The 25,845-nt window shown below is 46.5% G+C and overlaps 1 protein-coding gene across 1 annotated transcript; it reads right to left on the bottom strand.

Annotated features, from left to right (window-relative positions):
- Positions 1-509: 509 nt before the first annotated feature.
- Positions 510-25,845, bottom strand: LOC115144293 (protein-glutamine gamma-glutamyltransferase 2-like). The gene is made up of 13 exons (XM_029685207.2): positions 25,730-25,845; positions 18,312-18,482; positions 17,127-17,378; positions 15,708-15,826; positions 15,242-15,370; positions 8,844-9,021; positions 8,363-8,498; positions 8,167-8,276; positions 7,746-7,988; positions 7,177-7,467; positions 4,543-4,706; positions 3,776-3,909; positions 510-2,870 (listed from the first exon to the last, which is right to left on the bottom strand). Exons 1-13 carry the CDS (start codon positions 25,737-25,739, stop codon positions 2,693-2,695), a joined length of 2,115 nt encoding a protein of 704 aa, XP_029541067.2. The 5' UTR covers positions 25,740-25,845; the 3' UTR covers positions 510-2,692.

Genomic DNA, 25,845 nt, shown 5'->3' with positions numbered 1-25,845 from the left:
ATTGTTGAATGTTACTGAAGTGTGTGTTCTTCCCTCTTCTGTACACACATGCTCTATATCATTTTAACAGCAGATATATTACATTACTGCAAGACAAATATTTGACAAACATACATGTTTGTTTCATGAGTGCATGAATATTTACAGATTAATTTAGGCATTATCACTTTTATTTTGTATTTTAGTGGGACATACAGCCAGATGCTTTGTATTTTAGTGGGACATACAGCCAGATGCTTTGTATTTTAGTGGGACATACAGCCAGATGCTTTGTATTTTAGTGGGACATACAGCCAGATGCTTTGTATTTTAGTGGGACATACAGCCAGATGCTTTGTATTTTAATGGGACATACAGCCAGATGCTTTGTATTTTAATGGGACATACAGCCAGATGCTTTGTATTTTAATGGGACATACAGCCAGATGCTAACAGTGGCATAAGCCTGTTTGGAAATCTTTCTTTGAGTGACAGACTTGAATTCTGAAAGAACAATAAGTTAGTCAGGATATTTATGCAAGTTATGCATTTGATTTTATTTGACAATTTAAAATGCATTAAGAAGCCACACCAGTCAACAATAGATGTACCACAATTACATAGACTGTTAGAATTGTTTTCAACAATAATTTATACAGTAAGATGTACAGTAGGCCTGAACATGTTTCATCTTCATGTGTGACCTACCAGCTCGATTCGGTCTTATGTAGCAAAATATGAAATTGTGTTTTTTACATTGGATAAAAGTAGAGACTCCGAGCTAGAAAATGGTACATCATACACTACAGTTGAGGAACAATGGGAAAGTAATTCTGCGTTAAAAGTTGATAAACTTGCAATCTCACTTTTGAGAAAATGACCCTCAGTACTACTATTAGGGAGCTCTTCTTTGTCTGCACCCATTCAGCATCGATCACACCCTCTTAAGCCTTAGTCCCACCTATCTCTTTAAGGATTCACATGTGAGGCCATGTACTAAACAACCAAAGATTTCAAGATTAAAGGCTGGTTTATACTACGTGTATCAACAGTTGTCACAGCGATATCATTGGGGCGGCAGGGTAGCCTAGTGGTAGCCTAGTGGTTAGAGCGTTGGACTAGTAACCGGAAGGTTGCAAGTTCAAACCCCCGAGCTGACAAGGTACAAATCTGTCGTTCTGCCCTTGAATGGGCAGTTAACCCACTGTTCCTAGGCCGTCATTGAAAATAAGAATTTGTTCTTAACTGACTTGCCTAGTAAAATAAAAAAATAAATATTTTCGTCCGACGTCAAACTTGTCATTGTTATGAAAAAGTATGAACACAAAAACTACAGGCTGCATGACATCAACAGCCTGGGGTTCAAAAATAGCAGAACTAGAAAATAGCTTACGGTTGTGAGTGTGATGAAATAGAAGCATGACATTCTACCAGAGAATTTTACAACTTGGACACGGTCCCATTGACCTAACGTTAAATCCTAATTTGACTTTGGTGCAGGTCATGTTCTTCACATTACCGTCTCTGGGAAACACATACTATATCAAATAAAACCAACATTTGTCACAAGCACAGGATCCAGAAGGTGTAGTGGATTGTTTACTTGAATAGTGGAGTCTAGCTATTTAGCTAAACAATTAACCATAATCTCAACTCATAACGTTACTACCCTACATGAACCTGCAGGGTAGTAGAACCAACCAGGTTCAATGTTAGCTAGCTAGCTAACATTAGGCTATAACTAGCAATGCAAGTGGTTCTGAGATACGAATTATATTACTACACAGATCATAGCTAACAGTACGCATATAAATTGGTAAATACAGTATAAATTGCAGAACTTATTTCACTTGCAATCAAAGCGAATTCCTGACTAAATTAGGAATGAATCATATCTGAAAATATTTAGTGCCTTCGGAAAGTATTCTAATTCCAAAAAAAAGGAAAAAGCTATTTAATACATATTAGAATAAGCCTGTAAATTAACAACATGTGGAGAAAGTACTGTAGCTAGATAGACTCTCTTACCCAAATACATGGATGAACGCTTCTCCCTCTCTGTCACGGATGCCATGGTTGCCCTTAGTTTGAAGATATAATCCAGAGACAGGTGTTTTACACAACAGCTTTCTGTGTTTTATCTTTCGACTTCCTCTGCATATTTGCAATCAAACGGCAGAATCTCCTTAGCTATCATACTCTAATTCCACCGGGCATTCCACTGATTTCAAAACTCGCTCCTCTAGAAAGTGGAGAGCAACACATACTGACCAGCTCATGTTATAGACAGAAGCGTGCTACATGGCAGACCAGTCCGAACTCATGTCTCGGCATATCCAGCCATTACATTATCTCAGCCAATCATGGCTAGCTTAACCAACTAGGCTTGTAATTTCACAATTTTATTAGTATTTACAGATGGCAAACACATTTGTTATTAAGGAACATGAAAGTTCACATGTTCCAGAAGGCATTTCAGACCCCAAAAAAACAGATGCTGATAATCTTTTTTTGTTTATGTTCAAATCCCTCTCCTGTGAAGTATTGACACGTGACATATATGAAATATTTATACATTTACTCCGACACGTCACGACCCACCATTAACAGGTCAGGGTCGCGACCCATACTTTAAGAAAGGCTGATTTGGATATAACAGGAAAATATGGTATAAATTGATTAACTTATTTGAGTTATTCTCAGAAGGGCTTTACTAACAACGGCAGTGGGGGGACAACACTGGTGACGGTTTGATGTACACATTGCAGCTTGCCTTAATGTCCCTGAATTGATCACAGTTGAAACCGGCCACTAGCTTCTTAGGACCGGGTCTGTATGGAGTGAAGGGCATCTTCACACGTACTCGTTGACCTTGTTTTAGGAAAGGCATTCTGAGGAGACATGTGAAACAAATTATACCTCAAGGAAGCTTTAGATCTCTAAACTTCAACACACAAGGTAGTATAAAATATTTCAGATGGAAAACCTCAAAGCTTTAACCACATGAACAGCCCATGAATGCGTGTACTTTCTAGTTTAGCCAAGAGCTAAATAATCTCTTGTGGACAGACTACGTAACATAAATTGTATTGAATCATCTGTCAACAGACTGTGATGCCACAACAAACAAGGAACCGTAGTTCCGGTGCTTTGGTGTCCTCACTAGATATCTGGAATATCAGGATTGGGTGGAGGTGGTGCTGAAAGGGTGTGGGGGGGGGGGGGGTTCAAGCAATGATTTCAGACAATGATTTCAAGCTGAAAGTTTTCAGAAGGGGGTCTTGCCTGAGAGTTTCCGTTTAGGGGACTGGTTACTTCACTAGTCTCATTATTACCTTTTGTCAACAAAAAAATCAAGCATTTTACACAATTACCTTAGATTTTAGGTCTTGGTTGCTGAGATTAAGCGCTAAATTGCCAACTTGAAGAGCAAAGTTTCGGTTTGTCATAAATCCTGAATCCATCCCACTTGGCAAAAACTGGGTCCACATCCAGGATTCAAATCTGGACACATTTCACTGACCACAGACGTCAGTTCAAAGTCTAGTTTTGATTTACATTTGGTTGAGTTATCAACTAATGTGAATTAGAAATCAACAAAAAAGGTTAAAAGTTGACTTTTTGTAAATCCAATCAGTTTTCCATGTTCATTCATCATCATCACATTGATTTTTGGGGTTGAAATTACATGGAAACAATGTTGATTCAACCAGTTTTTGCACAGTGGGATGGTTTCAGGTTTTATGACAAACTGAAACCTTGCTAGTAAGGACATCAGAGAAATGTCAGGGCCTACCTGGCTTCCATTGTTTCAGTCAGCAAGCCACTACCGGTCACTGTTATGAAGCAGTCTCTTAGACCTTCAGATAGAGGGTTCTCAAAAACAACCTCTGCCGTCATGTCACTATACTGCAATTCAGATCCAATGACCTAAAAGAGAACACACATTCAAATAAAAACATTTGTTAAGTAGTATATTATATTGGAACTATCACACTGAATAAACCCCATCTCCAGTTTAATGGCTGTTACTGATATTGGCGTTGTATTTAATAGATCAACTGTTCAGATGACAGTCTAACACTTTAGATTTTCATCTTCACAACACGTTTATTCACAGGGCAGCCGTTAATATCCTTGCAAATTGCTATTCTGGCTTGGGGACGGCAGGGTAGCCTAGTGGTTAGAGAGTTGGACTAGGAACCGGAAGGTTGCAAGTTCAAACCCCCGAGCTGACAAGGTACTACTAATCTGTCGTTCTGCCCCTGAACAGGCAGTTAACCCACTGTTCCTAGGCCGTCATTGAAAGTAAGAATTTGTTCTTAACTGACTTGCCTGGTTAAATAAAGGTAAAATTAATAAAAAAATAAAAAAACAAGTGTGTTTGCCACCTATAAATTAAAATGGTAACCCAAGAATATGTAAAGACAATCGGGGCTTGTTCACTAATGACCCCAATGAATGTTACTCAGAGAAAGTTTAGCTGTTCTAAGTGGGTTTTTGGAGTGGCTTAAGGATCTGACAGACTGCGAAATGACAATGTTGGGAATATGCTGTACTCACTTTGATGGTGAGTGAAGGGCTCTCTGGCACAAGGTCTTTCTCTGTGATGTACACTGCCCCACTCTTGTCCTTGTCTGTGACCACAGCCGAAACCTTGATGCTGTTGCTCTCCCGCATTTTCTCACCATACACAGAGAAGGGGATGTGGATGGGTATAGTCAGATCTGCCAACAGAGACAATGCATTTGATTGTCAAGGTATCACAAATGCTAACATTCTGTGGTGTCCTCAGTACAACAGTAGCAACCCTAACATTCTGTATCATCCTCAGTACAACGTTAGCAACCCTAACATTCTGTATCATCCTCAGTACAACGTTAGCAACCCTAACATTCTGTATCATCCTCAGTACAACGTTAGCAACCCTAACATTCTGTATCATCCTCAGTACCACGTTAGCAACCCTAACATTCTCTATCATCCTCAGTACCACGTTAGCAACCCTAACATTCTTTATCATCCTCAGTACCACGTTAGCAAACCTAACATTCTGCATCATCCTCAGTACCACGTTAGCAACCCTAACATTCTGTAGCGTCCTCAGTACCACGTTAGCAACCCTAACATTCTGTAGCATCCTCAGTTCAACATTAGCAACACTAACATTCTCTATCATCCTCAGTACCACTTTAGCAACCCTAACATTCTGCATCATCCTCAGTACCACGTTAGCAACCCTAACATTCTGTAGCATCCTCAGTTCAACATTAGCAACCTGACAGCCATAAGAGTAAGTGTCAGTCAATTTGCTACAACACTGTGGCAGCTATACATGAGACTTTACAGCTTTGTTAAATTGACCAGTTAAACTCTAACTATATGCACTCTTCAAACATACCACCTTGTCTAAATCAATCATTGAGATTGATATACAGTGGGGAGAACAAGTTTTTGATACACTGCCGATTTTGCAGGTTTTCCTACTTACAAAGCATGTAGAGGTCTGTAATTTTTTATCATAGGTACACTTCAACTGTGAGAGACGAAATCTAAAACAAAAATCCAGAACATCACATTGTATGATTTTTAAGTAATTCATTTGCACTTTATTGCATGACATAAGTATTTGATCACCTACCAACCAGTAAGAATTCCGGTTCTCACAGACCTGTTAGTTTTTCTTTAAGAAGCGCTCCTGTTCTCCTCTCATTACCTGTATTAACTGCACCTGTTTGAACTCGTTAACTGTATAAAAGACACCTGTCCACACACTCAATCAAACAGATTCCAACCTCTCCACAATGGCCAAGACCAGAGAGCTATGTAAGGACATCAGGGATAAATTGTAGACCTGCACAAGGCTGGGATGGGCTACAGGACAATAGGCAAGCAGCTTGGTGAGAAGGGAACAACTGTTGGCGCAATTATTAGAAAATGGAAGAAGTTCAAGATGACGGTCAATCACCCTCGGTCTGGGGCTCCATGCAAGGTCTCACCTCGTGGGGCATCAATGATCATGAGGAAGGTGAGGGATCACCCCAGAACTACACGGCAGGACCTGGTCAATGACCTGAAGAGAGCTGGGACCAAACTACGCCGTCATGGATTAAAATCCTGCAGCGCACGCAAGGTCCCCCTGCTCAAGCCAGCGCATGTCCAGGCCCGTCTGAATTTTGCCAATGACCAACTGGATGATCCAGTGGTGGAATGGGAGAAGGTCATGTGGTCTGATGAGACCAAAATTGAGCTTTTTGGTCTAAACTCCACTCGCCGTGTTTGGAGGAAGAAGAAGGGTGAGTACAACCCCAAGAGCACAATCGCCAACCGTGAAGCATGGAGGTGGAAACATCCTTCTTCGGGGATGCTTTTCTGCAAAGGGGACAGGACGACTGCACCGTATTGAGGGGAGGATGGATGGGGCCATGTATCGCGAGATCTTGGCCAACAACCTCCTTCCCTCAGTAAGAGCATTGAAGATGGGTCGTGGCTGGGTCTTCCAACATGACAACGACCCGAAACTCACAGCCAGGGCAACTAACGAGTGGCTCCTCAAAGTCCTGGAGTGGCCTAGCCAGTCTCCAGACCTGAACCCAATAGAAAATCTTTGGAGGGAGCTGAAAGTCCGTATTGCCCAGCAACAGCCCCGAAACCTGAAGGATCTGGAGAAGGTCTGTATGGAGGAGTGGGACAAAATCCCTGCCTCAGTGTGTGCAAACCTGGTCAAGAACTACAGGAAACGTATGATCTCTGTAATTGCAAACAAAGGTTTCTGTCCCAAATATTAAGTTCTGCTTTTCTGATGTATCAAATACTTATGTCATGCAATAAAATGCAAATGAATTACTTAAAAATCCTACAATGTCGTTTTTCTGGATTTTTTATTTTAGATTCCGTCTCTCACAGTTGAAGTGATGATATGATAAAAAATGACAGACCTCTACATGCTTTGTAAGTAGGGAAACCTGCAAAATCGACAGTGTATCAAATACTTGTTCTCCCCACTGTATGTGTCACACCAAGGATGTTGACAAAGAATTATGAAGCTGAATAGCTGCAATGCGCTCCTGGTTTTGTTAAATTAAGTGTTTCAGTTATCTTTGTTCTGTAATGGAAATGCCTCCCAGTGTGCACTACTGTGTTGGTTAAACGTTGTAGGCCTACTCATGGAAAGAGTTTGAAACATTTTCACTCTACCTTGGTTGGGAAGGAGCCTCTGTTCTTTCAATTCGGTCTGTATCTGGGAGGATGGGATCCCGTTGTATCTCATGGCCTGAACGTTGACATTGATCACTAGTGTCTGAGTTTCACTGTCGTTGCTGTTCAGTACAAGCTTGAGGTCAATGTCTTTGCCGCTGACCGGCTTGGTCAGCTCCACGATCTTCATGGAAACAGCAGGTTTGTCGTCATGGATCCCATTTGAATTCTCTTCGGGTATATTGACTTTTTTCACAGCTTGATTGTACACATCCCTCTCCTTTTCCGTGCCTGTTTGAAATGCGACATTTTGGATGAGTACCTGGTGACTCAAGCAGTTGCTCTCACTCACCTGGGAGAATTATCGTGACAGGTGGACACAGCACCTTTCTGACTAATCTCTTAAAAAAGTACAGAACTTTTCCCCAGACCAACCGTAGTTCTCAAATATATAAAATACACTTATACCCTTATGATAGACAACCCTTGTAACGCTACATTATTTCCGAAATCAACTGATAACAGTTCAATCTTGATATAGTCAGACTCTCAGTTCATTCAATACCAACCCTCTGCATGTTTATAGTTGGCAGTGATGTCCACTCTCTTGTCGCTGCCCACTGCCTTGGTGCTGATGCTCTGGCCTACGGACACACTGTCCGTGAAGATATTTTTCTTGGAGCCGTCAGCGAACACCATCCAGGTTACACGGTCGGCGTTGACTTCGGCGAAGACAAAGGGCACATCGTATTTGAGGTCAACGTGACCCTGCAGTATGGCCTTGACTGGAGCAGGGCCGCAGCAGTAAACACCTGGGGGAGGGGAAGAGAAAACAACATGAGCGTATAACAGGGAGTTCCCTTCATGTCTCCCAGACCCAGGATACGAACTCAGAACCATCTGCACAATAACACAACATACAGTACATACAACCAGAGTAGTGTGTTATTATGTAAGATGGTGTGAGATGAGATGGAAGTTGGACCATACCAGTGCTTTTCTCCTGGGGGGTGGGGTCCACAGCCTGCCAGCCGTCGTATAAGGAGCCTGCTGAGAGATCGGGCCGTGTCATCCAGGCCTCCACCCACACATGGTAGTTCCTAGGCAGAAAAACCAGTCTTCAAAACTTCATGCTATTGGCATCACTCTTCATACTGTAGCCACAGTTACCTCACGTTACACTTACCATACACTGTCGGGGCTCTGTTTGGGTCTGACTCCATAGTCTGAGAAGAAGTCGTCAATTGTCAGGTTTTTGTCGGTGTCGTGGGCTGACTGGAAGTTGGTAACCACTCGACATGGGATTCCCAAACACCTCAGTACTGACATGGAAATACATTTCAGGCATAGTGGTTAACTAAAACAGCATGTTCAAAGCATACTGGTTAACTAAAACAGCATGTTCAAAGCATACTGGTTAACTAAAACAGCATGTTCAAAGCATACTGGTTAACTAAAATAAACACATCAAAGGCATTGACACCAGCCTCTCTCCTCTGGTCAGAGGTGAATCGGACACAAATGGTGGGTAATCTTGCCATCCCTCTGAAAAACCAATCACAGCCCTGGGTCTGAGTGCATGCAATAGTCAGTGCTATTTAAATAACATTGTATTGATTGATTGACTAAAATAATAATTGAAGAGAGATTGGACAGTGATATCCTACCTGTGCACATTACAGCGGCGAACACCCAACACTGGCCATACTTGACTGGATTACCACCATATTTGAGCCACCTCCTTAGTACCTCCACACTGCCGTTCCAGTGAGTGGGGGACATGCCACCATCGTATTGACCATCCCACCGCCCCATCAGGACACCTCCGTCATCGTTAGCGTTGATCTGGGCAAGGAAAAGAATGTTCAAATTAGATTCCAGAACTGTCATTTGGCTGAGTGAATGTGTTTTTCTACTATCTAAAATGTAGTTGCTTTCCTGGATCTAGATTGAGCATAGCCTTGGACTAAAAAGCATGTTCAGTGTGGAAAGTTATTTTTAGTCCAGGACTAGATTTAATCTGGGTCTGGGAAACCTGTCTTATATGTGTAACAACACCTTAATTAGTGGCACTGGACCCATTTATAGTGAACAGGGCCAGATGATGTTCCAGAAATGAACCAATGGATTTTCTTGTGCTGTTCATACAGAACTATGAGCTGATGATGATTTTAAAAATGTCACTGTTACTAGTGGGGTTCAATAATGTCACGGTTACTAGTGGGGTTCAATAATGCTGTCACGGTTACTAGTGGGGTTCAATAATGTTGTCACGGTTACTAGTGGGGTTCAATAATGCTGTCACGGTTACTAGTGGGGTTCAATAATGTTGTCACGGTTACTAGTGGGGTTCAATAATGTCACTGTTAGTAGTGCGGTTCAATAATGTTGTCACGGTTACTAGTGGGGTTCATTAATGTTGTCACTGTTACTAGTGGGGTTTATTAATGTCACTGTTACTAGTGCTGTTCAATAATGTTGTCACTGTTACTAGTGGGGGTCAATAGGGTTCAATAATGTTGTCACGGTTACTAGTGGGGTTCATTAATGTTGTCACTGTTACTAGTGGGGTTTATTAATGTCACTGTTACTAGTGATGTTCAATAATGTTGTCACTGTTACTAGTGGGGGTCAATAATATTGTCACTGTTACTAGTGGGGTTCAATAATGTTGTCACGGTTACTAGTGGGGTTCAATAATGTTGTCACAGTTACTAGTGGGGTTCAATAATGTTGTCACGGTTACTAGTGCTGTTCAATAATGTTGTCACTGTTACTAGTGGGGGTCAATAATATTGTCAATGTTAAAACAATAATGTTGTCATTAGCTAGGCTTTCCATCCAAGTGGCGACAGATATTAATGCACATTTTTTTAAATCATAAAAGCATAAAAACAATATGCATTTTCCCACCAGTGATGTGTTTCCATTAAATTGACTTTTCTTTCAGATAAGAGGCGTAATAATATGTGTGTGATGAGATAAAAAAAAAAACTTATGCTGTTAAATTCATTGTGACTCATTTCAGGAAACTTGGTGCATGTCGCACGTCACTACTTCACAGGAGCAGCATTTTAACGTAAACATAATTTGTTTTATCAAAATGTGTTTTTTTGGGCAGAAATGACTTCTAGAACATGTGAACTTTCATGTGCCTTAATTAGAAACTTGTATTCCATCCATAAATACGAATAAAATTGTTAAATTACGAGCCCAGTTGGTTTAGCCATGGAAAAAGTCAGGAACCTTCACGCTAGCCATGATTGGCTTAGATAATATATGGGCTGGACCTGAGCTTGGATTGGTCTGCCATGTAGCATGCTTTTGTCTATGACATGAGCTGTTCAGAATGTGTTGACAGTCATTTCTACTGCGCCCTTTTTGATACATATAATGTTAGCCTTTGAGAACTACAAATCTCAACAACATTGATGTCCTGAATTTATCAGGCGCTATCAACAGGTCAGTAGGAAAAGTGATGGGCTCCTTGCTGCATACGCCACAGTCAGTGTGAACTGGAGTGACTTGACACAAATCTGGCCAAACAAGATGTAGCTAAAAACATAACCGAGTTAAATGTCTCGGGTCTGCCGTGACGCATTCATCCATATATATGGGTAACATTTACATTTACATTTAAGTCATTTAGCAGACGCTCTTATCCAGAGCGACTTACAAATTGGTGCATTCACCTTATGACATCCAGTGGAACAGCCACTTTACAATAGTGCATCTAAATCTTTTAAGGGGGTGAGAAGGATTACTTTATCCTATCCTAGGTATTCCTTAAAGAGGTGGGGTTTCAGGTGTCTCCGGAAGGTGGTGATTGACTCCGCTGTCCTGGCGTCGTGAGGGAGTTTGTTCCACCATTGGGGGGCCAGAGCAGCGAACAGTTTTGACTGGGCTGAGCGGGAACTGTACTTCCTCAGTGGTAGGGAGGCGAGCAGGCCAGAGGTGGATGAACGCAGTGCCCTTGTTTGGGTGTAGGGCCTGATCAGAGCCTGGAGGTACTGAGGTGCCGTTCCCCTCACAGCTCCGTAGGCAAGCACCATGGTCTTGTAGCGGATGCGAGCTTCAACTGGAAGCCAGTGGAGAGAGCGGAGGAGCGGGGTGACGTGAGAGAACTTGGGAAGGTTGAACACCAGACGGGCTGCGGCGTTCTGGAAGAGTTGTAGGGATTTAATGGCACAGGCAGGGAGCACCGCCAACAGCGAGTTGCAGTAATCCAGACTGGAGATGACAAGTGCCTGCATTAGGACCTGCGCCGCTTCCTGTGTGAGGCAGGGTCGTACTCTGCGGATGTTGTAGAGCATGAACCTACAGGAACGGGCCACCACCTTGATGTTATTTGAGAACGACAGGGTGTTGTCCAGGATCACGCCAAGGTTCTTAGCGCTCTGGGAGGAGGACACAATGGAGTTGTCAACCGTGATGGCGAGATCATGGAACGGGCAGTCCTTCCCCGGGAGGAGGAGCAGCTCCGTCTTGCCGAGGTTCAGCTTGAGGTGGTGATCCGTGATCCACATTGATATGTCTGCCAGACATGCAGAGATGTGATTCGCCACCTGGTCATCAGAAGGGGGAAAGGAGAAGATTAATTGTGTGTCGTCTGCATAGCAATGATAGGAGAGACCATGTGAGGTTATGACAGAGCCAAGTGACTTGGTGTATAGCGAGAATAGGAGAGGGCCTAGAACAGAGCCCTGGGGGACACCAGTGGTGAGAGCACGTGGTGAGGAGACAGATTCTCGCCACGCCACCTGGTAGGAGCGACCTGTCAGGTAGGACGCAATCCAAGCGTGGGCCGCGCCGGAGATGCCCAACTCGGAGAGGGTGGAGGAGAATCTGATGGTTCACAGTATCGAAGGCAGCCGATAGGTCTAGAAGGATGAGAGCAGAGGAGAGAGAGTTAGCTTTAGCAGTGCGGAGCGCCTCCGTGATACAGAGAAGAGCAGTCTCAGTTGAATGACTAGTCTTGAAACCTGACTGATTTGGATCAAGAAGGTCATTCTGAGAGAGATAGTGGGAGAGCTGGCCAAGGACGGCACATTCAAGAGTTTTGGAGAGAAAAGAAAGAAGGGATACTGGTCTGTAGTTGTTGACATCGGAGGGATCGAGTGTAGGTTTTTTCAGAAGGGGTGCAACTCTCGCTCTCTTGAAGACGGAAGGGACGTAGCCAGCGGTCAGGGATGAGTTGATGAGGTGAGGTAAAGGAGAAGGTCTCCGGAAATGGTCTGGAGAAGAGAGGAGGGGATAGGTTCAAGCGGGCAGGTTGTTGGGCGGCCGGCCGTCACAAGATGCGAGATTTCATCTGGAGAGAGAGGGGAGAAGGAAGTCAGAGCACAGGGTAGGGCAGTGTGAGCAGAACCAGCGGTGTCGTTTGACTTAGCAAACGAGGATCGGATGTCGTCGACCTTCTTTTCAAAATGGTTGACGAAGTCATCTGCAGAGAGGGAGGAGGTGGGGGAGGGGAGGAGGATTCAGGAGGGAGGAGAAGGTGGCAAAGAGCTTCCTAGGGTTAGAGGCAGATGCTTGTAATTTAGAGTGGTAGAAAGTGGCTTTAGCAGCAGAGACAGAAGAGGAAAATGTAGAGAGGAGGGAGTGAAAGGATGCCAGGTCCGCAGGGAGGCGAGTTTTCCTCCATTTCCGCTCGGCTGCCCGGAGCCCTGTTCTGTGAGCTCGCAATGAGTCGTCGAGCCACGGAGCGGGAGGGGAGGACTGAGCCGGCCTGGAGGATAGGGGACATAGAGAGTCAAAGGATGCAGAAAGGGAGGAGAGGAGGGTTGAGGAGGCAGAATCAGGAGATAGGTTGGAGAAGGTTTGAGCAGAGGGAAGAGATGATAGGATGGAAGAGGAGAGAGTAGCGGGGAGAGAGAGCGAAGGTTGGGACGGCGCGATACCATCCAGTAGGGGCAGTGTGGGAAGTGTTGGATGAGAGCGAGAGGGAAAAGGATACAAGGTAGTGGTCGGAGACTTGGAGGAGTTGCAATGAGGTTAGTGGAAGAACAGCATCTAGTAAAGATGAGGTCGGCGTATTGCCTGCCTTGTGAGTAGGGGGGAAGGTGAGAGGGTGAGGTCAAAAGAGGAGAGGAGTGGAAAAAGGAGGCAGAGAGGAATGAGTCAAAGGTAGACGTGGGGAGGTTAAAGTCGCCCAGAACTGTGAGAGGTGAGCCGTCCTCAGGAAAGGAGCTTATCAAGGCATCAAGCTCATTGATGAACTCTCCGAGGGAACCTGGAGGGCGATAAATGATAAGGATGTTAAGCTTGAAAGGGCTGGTAACTGTGACAGCATGGAATTCAAAGGAGGCGATAGACAGATGGGTAAGGGGAGAAAAGAGAATGACCACTTGGGAGAGATGAGGATCCCGGTGCCACCACCCCGCTGACCAGAAGCTCTTGGGGTGTGCGAGAACACGTGGGCGGACGAAGAGAGAGCAGTAGGAGTAGCAGTGTTATCTGTGGTGATCCATGTTTCCGTCAGTGCCAAGAAGTCGAGGGACTGGAGGGAGGCATAGGCTGAGATGAACTCTGCCTTGTTGGCCGCAGATCGGCAGTTCCAGAGGCTACCGGAGACCTGGAACTCCACGTGGGTCGTGCGCGCTGGGACCACCAGATTAGGGTGGCCGCGGCCACGCGGTGTGGAGCGTTTGTATGGTCTGTGCAGAGAGGAGAGAACAGGGATAGACAGACACATAGTTGACAGGCTACAGAAGAGGCTACGCTAATGCAAAGGAGATTGGAATGGCAAGTGGACTACACGTCTCGAATGTTCAGAAAGTTAAGCTTACGTAGCAAGAATCTTATTGACTAAAATGATTAAAATGATACAGTACTGCTGAAGTAGGCTAGCTGGCAGTGGCTGCGTTGTTGACTTTGTAGGCTAGCTGGCAGTGGCTGCGTTGTTGACACTACACTAATCAAGTCGTTCCGTTGAGTGTAATAGTTTCTACAGTGCTGCTATTCGGGGCTAGCTGGCTAGCTAGCAGTGTTGATTACGTTACGTTGCGTTAAAAGAACGACAATAGCTGGCTAGCTAACTAGAAAATCGCTCTAGACTACACAATTATCTTTGAAACAAAGACGGCTATGTAGCTAGCTATGTAGCTAGCTACGATCAAACAAATCAAACCGTTGTACTGTAATGAAATGAAATGAAAATGTGATACTACCTGTGGAGCGAAGCGGAATGCGACCGGGTTGTTGAGTGCGGAAGTTCTATTCGGTAGACGTTGGCTAGCTGTTGGCTAGCTAGCAGTGTCTCCTACGTTAAGGACGACAAATAGCTGGCTAGCTAACCTCGGTAAATTAAGATAATCACTCTAAAACTACACACTCTAAACTACACAATTATCTTGGATACGAAGACAGCAAAGACAACTATGTAGCTAGCTAACACTAAACTAATCAAGTCGTTCAGTTGAGTGTAATAGTTTCTACAGTGCTGCTAGCTACCATTTCCCAGAAAAAGTTTTCTAATTTTGTAATAAAGTTGCAAGTTAAAGCGTTCTGTTAGTTAGCTACTAAACGTTAGCTTGCTGGCTCGCTAGCAACGCTATGTATATGATCTGCATAGTAAATTTATTCGAATCAGAAATCCATTTGCATTGCTAATTATACCCTATTTTTAGCTAGCTAACATTGAACCTATTTTGTTAGCTTTAGCTACCTGCATATTCATTCTACAGCTATGACAATGTTTGTATTGGTAGTAGTTTGAGTTATGCTAGTTCATTGTTTAGCAAGCCACCTAGCTAGCTACATGTCTAAACAAAAGTCTCCACTTCGGCCAGATTATTACATGACCCATCAAATTAGCAGGTGTGTCTGGGGGTGATTATGGCCATCAGTTGTATTTAATGAACATGTGTGTAATGTATTCTGTGTCAACCTTCGTAAAGTTGACTGCCACATTTTCCATCAGCACTTTCATGAAATATCATAAAATGTTTTATCTGACATGTACTTTACTTGCATAAAAAGGTTGGATGGAAACTTGTTTACTGTTACTAGTGGGGTTCAATAATGTTGTCACTGTTACTAGTGTGGGTCATATCTCCAATCTTACCATGGCACTGACCACCCTACTGACATAGATGGGGTTACAACGAGCAGAGAAGTCCTTGGCGGGGTCACTCAGACACTTGGGATTCACATCAAGCAGCTTCAGGCAAATGTCCACTATATCGTCTTCAAACTGGAGAAACAATACATTAGGGCAGGTTAGCTAGCAAGCCTACAACAATTTCTAAAATGTCTAGTCTATACTAACTTACAATTTAGTCACTTAACAGATGCTTTACCAATGGAGCCACACAGGACTCTAGTCAATCATGTAGACTAAGACTAAGATATTGTGTGACACTTGGTCGGTTTCCTGGACAACAGATTAGTCCTGGACTTCTCCAGAGTAAAAATACTTTTTTTAGTTGAGGAATATATTTAATCTGTATCCAGGAAACAAGCCCTATATGTTATGAGCAGCTAGCTAGTACTTTTCAACGGTACAATACTGTTTTGTTTGTTCTGTGTACCTGTCCGAAGTTCCACGCCATAGAGCTGATGTATTTGTCAGAACCTTTGTACACCAGGCCTTGTTCTCTCATCACATACTCCTGCCTCTCCTCCTCCTCAGGTAGATGCACCCAGTCCTCTACAGCCCGCAACAAAATACAGGCGTTTTAAAACATCAATTATAAGAATTTGTTCCACTGACTTGAATGGTTAAATAAAGAATAAATAAAAAATACATTGTTATTTGTTATTATTAAATGAAAGGGTATCTGGACAATGTTTTAATTGCGAGTATCTTTAACATGTTATCATGCTGTTACTGTGTTATGACCACTGTCTCCTATGCTAGAATGTAGTGTTACCAAGCTGTGTTACCAGGATATTACCAGGATGTTACCAGGCTGTTACCAGTATGTGTTATCAGGCTGTGTTACCAGACTGTTACCAAGCTGTGTTACCAGTATGTTACCAGGATGTTACCAGACTGTGTTATCAGGCTGTGTTACCAGAATGTTACCAAGCTGTGTTACCAGGATGTTAGCAGGCTGTTTCCAAAATGTGTTACCACGCTGTGCTACCAAGCTGTGCTGCCAAGCCTTTATAATAGGATGTGCTACCAAGCTGTGCTAATAGGCTGTGCTACCAAGCTGTTACCAGGATGTGTTACCAAGCTGTGCTACCAAGCCGTACTAATAGGCTGTGCTACCAGACTGTGCTACCAAGCTGTGCTGCAAGGCTGTGCTACCAAGCTGTGCTACCAGGCTGTGATACCAAGCTGTGCTGCAAGGCTGTGCTACCAAGCTGTTCTACCTGGGTGTGCTTCCAAGCTGTGCTGCCAGGGTGTGCTGCCAGGGTGTGCTGCAAGGCAGTGCTACCAGGCAGTGCTACCAAGCTGTGCTAATAGGCTGTGCTACCAATGAACTCATCACATGGTTTCAACAGCAATGCAACCACTTTGATATTAGAGAACAGCATTCATAACCACAGACTGTCATTCATATAATGTGGCTCTGGATGTTGTGGCCCATTGTTTGTATCTGTGTGTCTATTATGTCCCAAAACACTTATGAGGTGTCTTTCCAACCCATACAGAGACATGGGTTACAACACTCTCTGTAAAGTTAGCCATTTCCAGCTTTTAAACTGATAAGAACATTCAGGAATGCAGCATTTGACATCCTCTGGATACTGTATCAAATAATGACTGTGTGTTACCATGGCTGTATTGAATCATTCACCACATTTGTTGTCCTTTGTGTGATTCAAAAAGTTAATTTATCACAGTTCTAGTTAACATTTTTAGGAATGCTTTATACTCCATTATAATGTATTACATATGCTTTACCATACTCTCAAATCTCGTTCACAGGAAGTGAATTAATTGTCCCAGAATTCCCCATGAGGGATAATGAAGTTGTTTTGAATTGAATTGTCTTTACCTTGGCACCAGGGATTAAACAGCAGAAGGAGCTTGCCCAGGCTGCTGCCCACTGAGGCGGTGGCGCTGGTCTTTACAGACAGGCTGTACTCTCCCACTGGGGCATCTGCTGGGCTGGTGATGTCCAGGGTGATTGAACCCGCCGGGAGCACTGAGCCCTGGTGAACCTTGACCTTCCAGGAGGAACCCTTCCCACAGCCCTCAGGTAGCCCGAACACTGACCTGGTCCCCAATGCCTCTGAAGGCTGGGGTCCTGGATGGAGAAGGGAGGATGTGGGTTGTGTTCAGTAGGAATTAAATTGATGAAAACTTTCAGAAACAGTGATGTACTATACACTGGGAGTACAAAAAATTAGGAACACCTTCCTAATATTGAGTTGTCCCCATTTACCCTCAGACCAGCCTCAATTCGTCGGGGCATGAACACTACATGGTGTCGAAAGCGTTCCTCAGGGATTCTGGTCCATGTTAACGCCAATGCTTCTCACTGTTGTGGATGTCCTTTAGGTGGTGAACCATTCTTGATACACATGGGAAACTGTTGAGTGTGAAAAACCCAGCAGCATTGCAGTTCTTGACACACTCAAACTGGTGCGCTTGGCACCTACTACCATACCCTGTTCAAAGGCACTTAAATCTATTGTCTTGCCCATTCATCCTCTGAATGGCACACATACACAAACAATGTCTCAGTTGTCTCAAAGCTTAAAAATCCTTGTTTAACCCGTCTCCTCCCTTTCATCTACACAGATTGAAGTGGATTCAATAAGGGATCATAGTGTAGCGGTATTCATGGAAAGAGCAGGTGTTCCTAATGTTTTGTACACTGTGTATTTGTCCAATAAGATTCACATTTTCTGTCAGCGTAACATTGATGTCAGGAGTACATATACAGTACAAGTTGGAGGTATCTCATATCCTGTCAGTGGTGCAATTCCGTCTTTAGATAACATTGAATTGACCCCAACTCAGCTATCTACAACACATACAAGAATTAGTTTTAATATCTTTATTACTGCATGTGTCTGTCTTGTCAAAGGGGACTAACATAGGGTTGGTTTCCCTGCTCTAGCCTAGATTCATCCTAGTGTGTTTTAGTCCAGGACTAACATAATCTGGGAAACGAATACAAAAAGCCCTAATAAATAGCAGAGATAAATAAAATGTTATATTCTAGATAGCTCACCTGTCTCCACCGTCAGCTCCAGTAAGTCTGTTGTGGATCTGAAGGAGCCATGAAAGTCAAAGGTGACCAGGAAGGACTGACCTCTCCTGACTATCAGTCTGTTCACTGCGATGTCATTGGTGTTGTGGGCTGTGTTGTTCTTCTCACAGTGGAGCTCTACTTTACCAACGTCTTCAAGAAAGAAAGACATTCATAAATATATAGATACTATATTTATATGTTTCATTTGAAACTGAATTATCCTTTAGCCAAAATCCATATTTAAAATGTTCCTGATTATTACCACTTTTTGTTGTTCTAGTGTGGGTGTCTGTTTCTGTGTTTGTCGTTGTCTTGCCCAATGTTTGTCACATTTATGCCTGACAGCAACATAGCAGAAACAGACTGTCAGTTGGGCTAGTTTAGATCACTCGATAGAGAAAACTATTGTAGCCTATCACCATACATAAGGCATGTAGTAACTTGACAAGGAATGCCCACACGCAACGCAATATTACTTTCCTTTACTTTCAACCTAATAAAAGGCGCACAGCCATGTACAAACAAACACAGCAAAGTGACACAGCCACATGAATAGTAATCATGCTATACTGCAGGTAAGTACAATAACATATTCTATGTAATTATTTATGTAGTGTCTACACTATAACACTTCTCCCCCTTAATTTCAATCCTCCTGTGAGAAAAGAACATAAGATTAACAAGTAAACCACATCAGTGTTTTCTTTTCAACACTGTAGAACTTCTGCTAGTGTTACTGTGAATGTAAACAAACAAAAAATGACACTCCTTATTTATTTTCAACTAAGTCTGCTGTTCCAACAAACACTAACACCACAAGGCTCTCAGTCTCAACTACAGTTAGTCTTTCAGGAGGCTTGCGAGTACGCTGTGATCTGCGCTGTACTCCTGGTGTGCCACAAGACACAGGTAAGTCGGGTCCCAGTGGAGCTGGGTCTGAGGGCACAGGAGCAGGTTGGGTGTTTGTGAGAGGAAGTCCATCACCCTCTGCAGGAACCACTGAATGCTCTGTTTCTCAAATACTGTTTCCTGTGGGGTTTCCACTTGTATACTACCACCCGCTCTTGTTCCGTCTGAAAACGTGGAATTTTCTTTGTCATAGCGCAGGCAAATGTGGTCCTGGTGTCTGCTTATGACTAGACCATTAGTCAGTTTGACCACGAAGGAGACTGGGCCACTCTGACAAAGAATGGTACCTGGCAACCAATGTTGGCTGCTTGTGAAGTTGCAGATGCAGACCGTGTCATTGGGTTTTAACGTTCTCTCCCTCGCGTGGTAGTCATGTCTCTCTTTTTGTTTCTCCTGCTTCCGTTCCACCCGTGCTTTGATGTCCGGACGCAGTAGATCTTTGAGACCTGTTGGTAGGCGTGACTCATGTCAAGCTCTGAGAACGTCTTGCCTCCAGCAAGCATAAACAGGCCCTCCACCCCCGGCAGCGGGTAAGCATCCAGCTTAGAGGCCCTGTTGATGGTTAGGTTGTAGTCCACACATATGCTTGGTTTTTCCTAGCCACCGTGCTTCTACACCTGCATTGCTTGCTATTTGGGGTTTTAGGCTGGGTTTCTGTACAGCACTTTGAGATATCAGCTGATGTAAGAAGGGTTATATAAATTAATTTGATTTGATATACACACTGTGCCATCACTTTTCAGAATGGGAACGATTGGAGCTCACAAGCAGGAGAACTGAATGGGAGTAATGATGTTGGTTTCCTGCAGCCGCTCCAACTCATCCTCAACTTTATTTTTCATGGCGTATGGCACTGTCCTGGGCTTGAAAAAGCGGGGCATGGCCTGAGGATCCACGAACAGCTTAACTGCAGTGCCCTGCAGTGTGCCCAGTTAATCTTTTGAAAATCTCTGGGTACTTTTAAGTGACATCCTCAGTCACTCGTGTGTGTTTTATCTCACCCCAGTTCAGTTTTATTTTGGTGAGCTAGTCACGCACTAGTAAACTAGGCCTTTTACCACCAGGAGCCGTGCTCTCGCTTCCTGGCTGTTGTATGCAATGTCCACCGCCAGAGCCCCAGCAATGGTATGGTCTCCCCGGTGTATATACGCAGTCTGAAACACTGCCGGTGTGAGGGCAGAAGTCTGTTTTGAGCCCCACAATTGTTTGTAGGTCTCCTCACTGATAGCAGAGGCCCCTGTGTCAACCTCCATCCCCATCTGCTTTCCATCTACCTCCACTGTAGCATAGATGGGAACAATGCTCTTCCTTCTGCACTGTGCTCTCTAGGTGGTGCGCTGTGGACTGTGGCTTCATTGCTGTGAACTTGCCCTGCCCAGTCTGCCCACCCTGTGGCTCCTAGGACCCCTGCCCAGTCTGCCCACCATGTGGCTTGCTCCTAGGACCCCTGCTCAGTCTGCCCACCCTGTGGCTTGCTCCTAGGACCCCTGCTCAGTCTGCCCACCCTGTGGCTTGCTCCTAGGACCCCTGCTCAGTCTGCCCACCCTGTGGCTCCTAGGACCCCTTCCCAGTCTGCCCACCCTGTGGCTTGCTCCTAGGACCCCTGCTCAGTCTGCCCACCCTGTGGCTTGCTCCTAGGACCCCTGCTCAGTCTGCCCACCCTGTGGCTTGCTCCTAGGACCCCTGCCCAGTCTGCCCACCCTGTGGCTCCTAGGACCCCTGCCCAGTCTGCCCACCATGTGGCTTGCTCCTAGGACCCCTGCTCAGTCTGCCCACCCTGTGGCTTGCTCCTAGGACCCCTGCTCAGTCTGCCCACCCTGTGGCTTGCTCCTAGGACCCCTGCTCAGTCTGCCCACCCTGTGGCTCCTAGGACCCCTTCCCAGTCTGCCCACCCTGTGGCTTGCTCCTAGGACCCCTGCTCAGTCTGCCCACCCTGTGGCTTGCTCCTAGGACCCCTGCTCAGTCTGCCCACACTGTGGCTTGCTCCTAGGACCCCTGCTCAGTCTGCCCACCCTGTGGCTCCTAGGACCCCTGCCCAGTCTGCCCACCCTGTGGCTTGCTCCTAGGACTCCTGCTCAGTCTGCCCACCCTGTGGCTCCTAGGACCCCTGCTCAGTCTGCCCACCCTGTGGCTCCTAGGACCCCTGCTCAGTCTGCCCACCCTGTGGCTTGCTCCTAGGACCCCTGCTCAGTCTGCCCACCCTGTGGGTTGCTCCTAGGACCCCTGCCCAGTCTGCCCACCCTGTGGCTTGCTCCTAGGACCCCTGCTCAGTCTGCCCACCATGTGGCTTGCTCCTAGGACCCCTGCTCAGTCTGCCCACCCTGTGGCTTGCTCCTAGGACCCCTGCTCAGTCTGCCCACCCTGTGGCTTGCTCCTAGGACCCCTGCTCAGTCTGCCCACCCTGTGGCTCCTAGGACCCCTGCCCAGTCTGCCCACCCTGTGGCTTGCTCCTAGGACCCCTGCTCAGTCTGCCCACCCTGTGGCTTGCTCCTAGGACCCCTGCTCAGTCTGCCCACACTGTGGCTTGCTCCTAGGACCCCTGCTCAGTCTGCCCACCCTGTGGCTCCTAGGACCCCTGCCCAGTCTGCCCACCCTGTGGCTGTGGCTCCTAGGACCCTGCTCAGTCTGCCCACCCTGTGGCTCCTAGGACCCCTGCTCAGTCTGCCCACCCTGTGGCTTGCTCCTAGGTCCCCTGCTCAGTCTGCCCACCCTGTGCCTTGCTCCTAGGAGCCCTGCTCAGTCTGCCCACCCTGTGGGTTGCTCCTAGGACCCCTGCTCAGTCTGCCCACCCTGTGGCTTGCTCCTAGGACCCCTGCTCAGTCTGCCCACCCTGTGGCTTGCTCCTAGGACCCCTGCCCAGTCTGCCCACCCTGTGGCTTGCTCCTAGGACCCCTGCTCAGTCTGCCCACCCTGTGGCTCCTGAGCCCTGCCCAGTCTGCCCCCCTGTGGCTCCTAGGACCCCTGCCCAGTCTGCCCACCCTGTGGCTCCTAGGACCCCTGCTCAGTCTGCCCACCCTGTGGCTTGCTCCTAGGACCCTGCTCAGTCTGCCCACCCTGTGGCTTGCTCCTAGGACCCCTGCTCAGTCTGCCCACCCTGTGGGCTCCTAGGACCCCCCTGCCCAGTCTGCCCTAGGTCCCCCTGTGGCCCTCGCTCCTAGGACCCCTGCTCAGTCTGCCCACCCTGTGGCTCCTAGGACCCCTGCCCAGTCTGCCCACCCTGTGGCTTGCTCCTAGGACCCCTGCTCAGTCTGCCCACCCTGTGGCTGTGGCTCCTAGGACCCCTGCTCAATCTGCCCACCCTGTGGCTTGTTCCTAGGACCCCTGCTCAGTCTGCCCACCCTGTGGCTCCTAGGACCCCTGCCCACCCTCTGGCTCCTAGGACCCCTGCCCAGTCTGCCCACCCTGTGGCTCCTAGGACCCCTGCCCAGTCTGCCCACCCTGTGGCTCCTAGGACCCCTGCCAGGTCTGCCCACCCTGTGGCTCCTAGGACCCCTGCCCAGTCTGCCCACCCTGTGGCTGCTAGGACCCCTGCCCAGTCTGCCCACCCTGTGGCTCCTAGGACCCCTGCTCAGTCTGCCCACCCTGTGGCTCCTAGGAGCCCTGCCCAGTCTGCCCACCCTGTGGCTCCTAGGACCCCTGCCCAGTCTGCCCACCCTGTGGCTTGCTCCTAGGACCCCTGCTCAGTCTGCCCACCCTGTGGCTTGCTCCTAGGACCCCTGCTCAATCTGCCCACCCTGTGGCTTGCTCCTAGGACCCCTGCTCAGTCTGCCCACCCTGTGGCTCCTAGGACCCCTGCCCACCCTGTGGCTCCTAGGTCCCCTGCCCAGTCTGCCCACCCTGTGACTCCTAGGACCCCTGCTCAGTCTGCCCACCCTGTGGCTCCTAGGACCCCTGCCCAGTCTGCCCACCCTGTGGCTCCTAGGACCCCTGCCCAGTCTGCCCACCCTGTGGCTCCTAGGACCCCTGCCCAGTCTGCCCACCCTGTGGCTCCTAGGACCCCTGCCCAGTCTGCCCACCCTGTGGCTCCTAGGACCCCTGCCCAGTCTGCCCACCCTGTGGCTCCTAGGACCCCTGCTCAGTCTGCCCACCCTGTGGCTCCTAGGACCCCTGCCCAGTCTGCCCACCCTGTGGCTCCTAGGACCCCTGCCCAGTCTGCCCACCCTGTGGCTCCTAAGACCCCTGCTCAGTCTGCCCACCCAGTGGCTTGCTCCTAGGACCCCTGTGAACTTGCCCTAGTCAGTCTGCCCACCCTGTGGCTCCTAGGACCCCTGCTCAGTCTGCCCACCCTGTGGCTTCTGGAACCCCTGCTCAGTCTGCCCACCCTGTGGCTCCTAGGACCCCTGCTCAGTCTGCCCACCCTGTGGCTCCTAGGACCCCTGCTCAGTCTGCCCACCCTGTGGCTCCTAGGACCCCTGCCCAGTCTGCCCACCCTGTGGCTCCTAGGACCCCTGTCCAGTCTGCCCACCCTGTGGCTCCTAGGACCCCTGCCCAGTCTGACCACCCTGTGGCTCCTAGGACCCCTGCCCAGTCTGCCCACCCTGTGGCTCCTAGGACCCCTGCCCAGTCTGCCCACCCTGTGGCTCCTAGGACCCCTGCTCAGTCTGCCCACCCTGTGGCTCCTAGGACCCCTGCTCAGTCTGCCCACCCTGTGGCTCCTAAGACCCCTGCTCAGTCTGCCCACCCTGTGGCTCCTAGGACCCCTGCTCAGTCTGCCCACCCTGTGGCTCCTAGGACCCCTGCAATTATTTTAGCTAAATGTCCCTTTTTGTTGCAATTGTGACAGACCGTATCCTTGAACTTACAGTTGTTTGCATAATGTGTTCTCCTGTGTTCTCCTACATCTGAAACATTCCACTGCTGTTCCCCTTTCCCCTGCCACCTCTTTTGTCACCTGAAGCACTGCACAACTTACGCTGCTGGCCTTTTGAGTATTTTGTACATTATTAATGGCCATCTCCATTCCTTGTGATAGTTGCTATGCTCTCTTGAAAGTCAGTGTGGCTTCCCCCAGCAGACTGTATGCTGTCCTCATTAATGCCCCAGATTAACCTGTCACGGAGCATGTCCTCTAACATAGCCCTAAACTCACAATGTTCAGAGAGCTCACATAATTCAGCATCAAAGTTAGCAACAGACTGATCTGTTTTATGAGAATGGCAGTTCAATTTGAACCTCTGGACAATCACTGAAGGCTTTGGATTGTGGTGAGTCTGAACAAGAGCAACTAGATCCACAAAAGGAATTTCTTCCGGTTGCTGTGGCGTAGCCAAATTCCTCATTAGCTAGTAGGTTTTAGTCCCACACAAGCTCAGGAGAATAGAGCGCTGTTAAGCCTCATCTCTAATTCCATTTGCCAAGAAAAAGATGTCCCAACCTTTCCACATTTTGCTTCCAGTCCTTGTTGTCTTCCACAAACTCAGTGATTAGCCCCAAACATTGCCATTATAAGGCCAAATTGTCCTTGATCCTTGTTAGCGTTTTCCACGTGCCGCTGGTTGTCACCGATGAAGTTGCCCTCTAGCGGCAGCTGCTCTCCATCGCTCATTAAGCTAGCTAGCTGACTGACTACCTCCATTGTTTCTTAGCTAGCTAGCACATTGCCCTGTACATACCGATCAAGTATTACCCTCGTCGCCAAAAATATGTAGTAACTTGACAAGGAATGCCCACACGTAATTCAATATGTTTTTCCTTTGGTAGAGTTGCATTGAACAGGTACAACTCTGGGTGATAACATCAACGGGGAAAGGTCACGGTCAAGGCCAATGCCAATAATAACCTTGAACACATGAAGAGTAATCATGCTTTACTGCAGGTAAGTATAATAACATATTCCATGTAATTATTTACAAGCCTCTACACTACAACAATGCAGAAACAAATAGGCGAAAGACCATAGACTTAGGAATTAGACTATAATTCAATATGTTCTCTATGTAAAAGACAGCCTTGGGCCAGTATGAAATGGTATGAGGAACCTATGACAATAATTCAAGTGAAATATGGCAGAAGATTAGTGATGAAAACAGCCCCTTAAAGGCAGGGAGAATCCCCCCCAAAAGTAAGCCTGTATATTGCACAGGTAACACATTATAGTAAACTACAGTATACCTGTATTCAAATACTGTATGTACAAAGACAGCAGCAGATCTTCAAGTCCAGCTGTAACATTTGCTGATCTGCCCCTATCTGTAAATATGTATATAATTTGCTGACGTTTTATCTATGCAATACACTACAGGCCAACTTTATAAAAGCTGTCAGAAATCATATTAATTTAACAGAAGAACAAACACCAACAAGGATGATCTTCCTTTGTAAGAAAAAGTTCCATTCTACAAGTCAAGTCACCCAAATACCCATTCACTGTACTATATTACCCTCTGTCACTAAACATGACATAGGCTACCTTGACAATGCAATATCCACATTTTTCAGCATCTGAATTTGATCAAAAATCTTGCAACGAGCAGTGTTAATTGACTTACCAAAACCCATTGAAGCTGTCTCTCGTGTGGTTGTGTTGGTAAGTAGATTCAGTTGCTTGTTGTAGTACTGCAGTAGTGTAAGTAATGAAAGGATGCTAGGGCTTTTAAAGGGAGCC

The sequence above is a fragment of the Oncorhynchus nerka genome, unplaced genomic scaffold, assembly GCF_034236695.1.
Source record: "Oncorhynchus nerka isolate Pitt River unplaced genomic scaffold, Oner_Uvic_2.0 unplaced_scaffold_1240, whole genome shotgun sequence".
Taxonomy (NCBI): domain Eukaryota; kingdom Metazoa; phylum Chordata; class Actinopteri; order Salmoniformes; family Salmonidae; genus Oncorhynchus; species Oncorhynchus nerka.
Note: the sequence above shows the minus strand (reverse complement) of the source record. Positions and strands in the feature narration are given on the sequence as shown.